General features: G+C 33.5%; 1 protein-coding gene across 1 annotated transcript in view; it reads left to right on the top strand.

The window, feature by feature from the left end:
- Window positions 1-7,262, top strand: part of LOC108693164 (E3 ubiquitin-protein ligase MARCH6) — a 7,908-nt gene extending 646 nt beyond the window's left edge. Inside the window, exons 2-7 of the mRNA XM_018201953.1 lie at window positions 1,421-1,868; window positions 2,449-2,770; window positions 3,017-3,390; window positions 4,661-5,317; window positions 5,393-5,846; window positions 6,480-7,262. Coding sequence (XP_018057442.1) covers window positions 1,482-1,868; window positions 2,449-2,770; window positions 3,017-3,390; window positions 4,661-5,317; window positions 5,393-5,846; window positions 6,480-7,228 — 2,943 coding nt within the window. The 5' untranslated portion in view covers window positions 1,421-1,481 and the 3' untranslated portion in view covers window positions 7,229-7,262. The remainder of the gene's footprint in view (window positions 1-1,420; window positions 1,869-2,448; window positions 2,771-3,016; window positions 3,391-4,660; window positions 5,318-5,392; window positions 5,847-6,479) is intronic.
- The last annotated feature ends 11 nt before the right edge of the window (window positions 7,263-7,273 follow it).

The raw sequence follows: 7,273 nt of genomic DNA, 5'->3' as shown, positions 1-7,273 counted from the left end.
ATATATATATATATATATGAATTCTGAACATTCTAAGATTTCTATAAATTACAAAAAATCATCAATATCAATATATATAAATTACATAAAATTTCTTTAGATTTTATTAGTGCATTTTGTTTCACGATTAATATGATGTATTATTTTATCCTTATTATTCCAAATATTAAAGAAGGTTTTACTTTCCAAGTAAAACAAGTCATTATGATATCAAAATGATTCCAAAATAATCATTAAAAGTCATTTTCCAATTATTCATGACATTTTAATGTTATTTTAATGTTATCGTGACTTGTTCTGCTTAGGTCATTGTATATTACGTGAAATAAAACACATCCTAAGATTTTAAGAAATTACAGAATGAGAAATCTTAGAAATTTTAGAATATTTTAGAATTATATTAAGAATTTTAGAAGAGATGTTCGTATATTTTTTCGGTATTTCTGAAATGTTCCAATTTGTGTAAAAAAAATCCGAAAAATTTTCTAAAAGATTATAAAATTATTCAAAAATTCTGAAATCTTATTAAATTTATATAAAAATTCTAAAAAATATTGAAAATTTTCAGAAAAATATTTGTCAGGACGGACAGAAACATGATCTAAAAGATTGGAAGAATAATCTCATTTTGCAGACAGATCAATTTTTCATACATTTCGTTTTTCTTTTTTCCTTTTCATATGCACGATATGAACTTTATCGTCCACATATATTTTTTTATTAATCTGCAATCAGAATTATTTACAAATGAGAGAAGATCAAATGTTTTCTCTTTGATTTTATGTATTTAATTGTTGGATCTGATGAAAAATTCAAGAATTTTATTTGGAATTTATGGAGAAATTTCACAAAAAATATTTAGTTTGCTATTTATAATCATGAATACTTAAAAAACTATGCGATAATCTTTTGCAACATGTCATTTAATGTAGGATTAGAAAGTCCAATTCTAATTGTCAAAAATCAAGTCCAATTTGATATAAGATTATAGTATATTAATTAATACAGTCTTGACTATAAGCCATAAATATATAATGCATCCAACATTTTGCATTGTTGCATTTTCTTACAAAAGAAAGTAGTAAAAGCTACAAAAGAACCAACAAAGCAAATTAAAAATTGTAAAAATAAATATTTTTTTAATAAAATTGTTTTTTAATCTATTTTTCTTTATTCTTTAGATTCTCTAGAATGTTTGCGTTAATTTGTTGTGCTTCATACTTATGGCCCAGACTATATATTTGTTCTGAGTCCTCGAAATTTTCGTTTCAGCTTTTTCCAAAATTTCATAAACGTACGATCTGTTGATAACAAATTTTGTTAAAATATATAAGTTGAAGTGTTATAATTATATCTTTTTAAAACTTTCATATTTATTAATTATATAATATAAAATTCATAAATATTTTATGTATTTTAGCAATAGAGGACCATTTTTGACTTCCCTTGCTTGATTCGTGGCTGTTTTTAAAATACCAAACATGACGGAGGACATGTTGGGTGCGGACATCTGTAGGGTCTGTCGATCCGAAGGCCTCGCAGACAGACCCCTGTTTCATCCTTGCATATGCACAGGCAGCATTAAATGGATACATCAGGAATGTCTAGTGCAGTGGATGCGCTATTCGCGCAAGGAATACTGCGAACTCTGTGGTTACCGTTTTTCATTCACACCTATATACAGTCCAGACATGCCACGACGTTTACCACTGAGAGATGTCATAGGCGGTTTATTCTCAAGCATTGTTACCGCCGTGAAATACTGGTTACATTACACACTGGTAGCGATCGCGTGGCTGGGAGTCGTTCCATTAACTGCGTGTCGCACATATAGAGCTCTCTTCAGCGGGCCGCTTGATTTAGTTCGGGTAAATGAAGGAAATGCAAAATTAGATTTGTCATATGATAAATTTTTCAAGCATGTTAATTGATTGCAAAATAGAGAGGTTCTTAAATCTTTTTAGCCAACAGGAAAAATTTATCATATGACAAATATATGACATATGAGACGTTAGCTGAAGTTTAGATTAGAAATTGAAATTAACTAATCAGACGAAAAACAAATCAATATCAAGTTTAGTAAATTTTTCTTTGATTAGTTAAATTAAATCTCGCTCTCAATCTCAATCTATAATCTGATACGGGCTGATATCATAATAAATGATCTTAACTTTAATACACACAGAAAAACAAAATTAATAGCATTATTAGTAATTATAAGTAGAAATTAGACAGATAAGAATAAATCAAATAAGAGAAATAGTCCTACCTTCGCTTGAAGTGGATTTTGATGTCTAATAATATTTATATGCAAATTGATAATATTTATTTTCAAAAATTGCTATGAGCTAATACTGTTAATATACCTATTTATTTTTTTCGTGCAGGAAAGTTTGCAATTTAAAAATTAATACTAACAAATTTAATATTGAAATTATGTATTTGCAGATAATGTCGTTACCGATGGATATGCTTTCCACCGAAAGTATATCGTCGGATGTGTTTCACGGTTGTTTCGTAGTTACTTGCACTTTGTTCGCGTTTATCGGCCTGGTATGGCTACGCGAGCAAATTTTACATGCGGGCGGCCCCGACTGGCTTGAAAGAGATATACAACTGCCCCCAGTTGACAATCCCCCACAAGCAAACGCACAACGACCACAACAACCTCAGGAACAACGTGCTATGCCACAAGAAGTCCAGGACAACAATAATGTTCCTCCTTTCATTGATCCACCTATTCCTCAAGAAGGGGAGTTACATAATGAAGGTAATTTGACAAGATGAGATAGACTTTCAGATTTTTAAAAATGATAAAGTGTTATAATAACATGACAAAATTTATATAGTTATTATAACGTAAAATGATAGTGTCTTGCCTTACAAAAATTTTAAAGGCACTGGAAAGCATTGAACTGCTTTTAATACTCAAAATAAGTAATTAATCATCTTGCAGTATTAAATTAATTAATTAGTATTAAATAGGATTTTTTTGTTTCATTCAATCAAATCATAGATCAACGTCCCATATATCGAGAAGTAGCAGAAAACTTGGCCAATAATCCACGAATTGGCGAACCCGAAGATCTGGTGAGAGATGTACAAGCACCAGCTCCTCCCATACCACCCCTTCCAATCAGGGATGAACTCGGCGTAGATGGTGGACAGGCGAATGGCGCGGGTGGCGAGCGTTGGGCGAGAGGACATGCAGTGCAGGCCCATGTAGTAGGTCAGGCGCAGGGTGAAGCCGAGGAGGCCAATTGGAATCCTATGGAGTGGGACAGACCAGCTGAAGAATTAACTTGGGAGCGTCTCTTAGGATTGGACGGATCTCTTGTCTTTCTTGAACATGTCTTCTGGGTTGTGTCCCTAAACACCTTATTTATCATGGTGAGTTTATATAGGATGTTCCAGAAATCGTGTTATAACTGGAAAGGAGGTGATTTCTTATACAGGGTGTCCCAAAATTTTTTGCCAAGTGTGCAGATAGATGGATTAAACTGAATCGAAAAATTTCTACCAATCTTTGCAATTTTCGCAATAGTTAACAAGATATCAATTATTAAAAATTGCCGAATATTGGTCTTTAATAATTTTTTTCTCAAATACTATCAACTTTACAAAAAATAATAACTTTACAAAAAAAACTGCAAGAAACAAAAATTGTTTATTTTCTTCTCATAGAACTCTAAGAACGTTTTCAGAATTTTTACTGCATTTTCTTTTATTTTATATATATATATGTGTGCATATATATACACATATATTGGCAACTATTTTTACCAACATGAGAAAATATGGTATTAAAAAATTCTCAAAAAATTCTCATAACTTTATGAGAAGAAAATAAACATTTTCTGTAAAGTTGATAGTGTTTGAATAAAAAATGATTGAAAACCAATGCTCAGCGATATTTAATAATTAATATCTTGTTAATTATTGTGAAAATTACAAAATGGTAGAGGATTTTTCAATTTAATTGAAAATTATATAAATATTATAAGTAATTCAGTCTATCTACAGTTCACTCTATCTATACAAAAGCGCTTGGCAAAAAATTGCGAGACACTCTGTATAAAAACAAGTAAAAAATATAGAACAAAAGTTTGTTCATGTAGAATTTTGTTTTTGAAAAAATCGAGTTTGATTGTTAAGTACATGTATTGAGTAGCACTTGATAATTTTCTCGATTCACCTAATCTCATTCATCGCTAATTCGTCAGTCTGATTTTTCGTAACTTAAAATAATAAGTAATTTTAATAATATTTATTTTATTAGATAATTAAAAAATTGTTGAAATTTCGCCCTTCATGTAACAAATAAATTCTTGCTTGATGAATTAACGACATGTGAAGTGATAGTAATGTATTCAAATTCTTCATTTTTTCGAATGGTTATATGATAATTATCTCTTAATTGAAAACGATATTCAAATTCAATTTTTTTGAAAATAAAGTTCTATATGGAAAAGTTGTATTCTATATTTTTCACTTATTTTTACATGAGAAATCACTTCTTTCTCGATTGTACACACTTTCCAGAACCTTGTATATGCATATTGACTAATTAATGTGTATTTTTTTACGAGTATTATATAGTATTATATAAAACTAATTTTTCTTTCCTTTTTTTTACCTCTTGTATTAATGTATTTTTCAGGTATTCGCTTTCTGTCCGTATCATATCGGTCAATTAACGATAGCGGGATTGGGTCTGCAAGAACATGCAGCTGCATCACATTTTGAAGGCTTAGTGACCACATTATGCGGCTACTGCGTTATCGGAGTTTGTCTGGTGGTCCTTCACACTCTCGCTGCACTATTAGGCTTTCAGCGTTCCCAGCGAATTTTAGGACTTTGCTACGTTATTGTCAAAGTCTCTTTACTCTCTGTTGTGGAGATCGGCGTACTTCCATTAGTTTGCGGTTGGTGGCTAGACATTTGCTCGTTGGCAATGTTTGATGCTACACTCAGAGATAGAGAATCCTCGTTCAGACTCGCTCCTGGCACATCCATGTTTATCCATTGGTTAGTGGGAATGGTTTACATATATTATTTCGCTTCGTTTATTCTTCTCTTACGTGAGGTCCTGCGACCTGGAGTTCTCTGGTTTCTACGAAATCTGAATGATCCTGATTTCTCCCCTATACAAGAAATGATACATCTTCCCATATTGCGACACGTACGCCGATTAGTCGCGTCTGCAATCATATTCGGCACGGCAATTTTACTGATGCTGTGGCTGCCCGTGAAAATCCTAAGATGGGCTTGGCCGGGATTTTTACCCTACACTGTGACTGTACAAAGCGAAGCTCAGGTAAGATAAACAACAATGTTTATTTTACTCTTTTCTGTTGCGATGATTAAATAAGTTGTGTTCTCTAAATTTTAGGTCAGCGAGCTTTCGTTGGAGCTACTTTTGTTGCAAGTGATCCTTCCTGCATTACTTGAGCAGTCACACACGCGAACGTGGTTGAAAGCTCTAGTAAGAGCATGGTGTCGTGTAGTAGCGTGGATGCTGGATCTGCAATCGTATCTTCTACGAGATCAGACGGATGATCCAGGACCGGCGGTAATCGAGGAACCGCAACATCCGGATTTGGGCGCTGCACATCAAGCGCTACTACAGAGGGAGGGGCCCACGGGATTTCAACCTTATGTCAGACCGCGATGGTTCCCCGCGAGATTAGTCGGGCTTCTATTTTGTGTTTGCATATCCCTCGTGATCGCCAGTCTAGTTGCTATGACGCTACCCGTGTGGCTGGGACGTAGAGTGATGGCGTTGTGGATGGTAGGCGCACCTGCTCCGTCGCCACCTGTATTGCCGCCTACATTAACTGGATCTGGTAAGTTGAAGTTATTCATTTTTCTTTTTATAAAAAAGTGCAATTTTAAGAAAAAATATTACGGATCTTGCAAAATATTCATTTTCGTACTTATTTTGATGAATTTTTATACATATGTAAATTTACATATATACATATTCATACTCTATTTTGTAAACTGTGCACCGATTTCATTTTTTGAAATGCAATCTTAAATTGAAGCTGTGATAATAATATCACAAATAAAATTGACAAGTAATTTAATGATATTAATATTAATAAAAACTGTTTTAAAAAAATTAAAAAATTTATTACGAAAAATATTACTTTAATCAGGATTCGAACCTGGATATGTATAAAAAATTCACAAAATATTATTTAGTATTAAGATCGATATTCATAATCCGTTCTTATATTTAAGACTTTAAGATGTCATAAGTAATCACAGAGTTATATTAGCATCTTAAGATTATATTACATTACTCAAGAAGGTTTTGAAAACAGATTATGAACACCTAAGATCTACTTAACTTGAATAAGCATTTTCGTATTTAGTTGTGTATTCATATAATATTCGATCTAATATTATATATTCATTTTGAAACTTTGTATTACTTATAATTTTTTACTTATAATTTTTTACTTTTCTTTTAGATGGTGGCGAGACTGTAGGTCCTTTATCCGGAAGAGTACACGAAGTATACACAATAGCCTGCGGGACGTACGTATGTTGGGCCGCAGCTCGAGGCTTAGCATTGGCGTTCTCCTGGTTGCCTCGCGGCCGAAGAGCCATTATAGACCGGATCAAGCACTGGGCGATCTTGGCTGTGAAAGCTTCAGTAGCGTTCGTGCTACTTGTCGGAGTTATACCGCTTCTATTCGGTCTTCTTCTTGAATTAGTAGTGGTAGTTCCATTACGTGTCCCGTTAGAGCAAAATCCCATTTTATTCATCTGGCAAGATTGGGCCTTGGGCGTATTGTATACGAAAATAGCTACCGCCGTAACGATGATGGGACCGGATTGGCGAATACGTCTCGCTATAGAGCGAGCTTACAATGAAGGAATAAGGGAAATGGATTTGAAATTTGTCATCAAGGAATTAGCAGCTCCTGTCATATGTTGTTTCGGCCTTGCTCTCGCGGTTCCTTATGCCGTGGCCTATGGAATAGTTCCACTTCTTGTGACTAATTTACAGACCCAGATCCTTATCGCCAGACGTCTATATCCTTTCCTTCTTTTAGTAAATCTGGTCTGCGCATTGATTTGCTTTCAGATACGTCAGTTTAAAAAGTTGTACGAGCATATTAAGAATGACAAGTATCTCGTGGGGCAAAGGCTCGTGAATTATGAGCATCGTAATAAATCGCAGACCCAACAGCATCAATCACCAAGATCGAGCTAACGGTGTCAATAGGCATAATATTGTTACGGGCGGAAACGGATTAGG

This window comes from Atta colombica, unplaced genomic scaffold (genome assembly GCF_001594045.1).
Source record: "Atta colombica isolate Treedump-2 unplaced genomic scaffold, Acol1.0 scaffold107, whole genome shotgun sequence".
Taxonomy (NCBI): Eukaryota; Metazoa; Arthropoda; class Insecta; order Hymenoptera; family Formicidae; genus Atta; species Atta colombica.
This window is presented reverse-complemented; position numbering and strand designations above follow the sequence as displayed.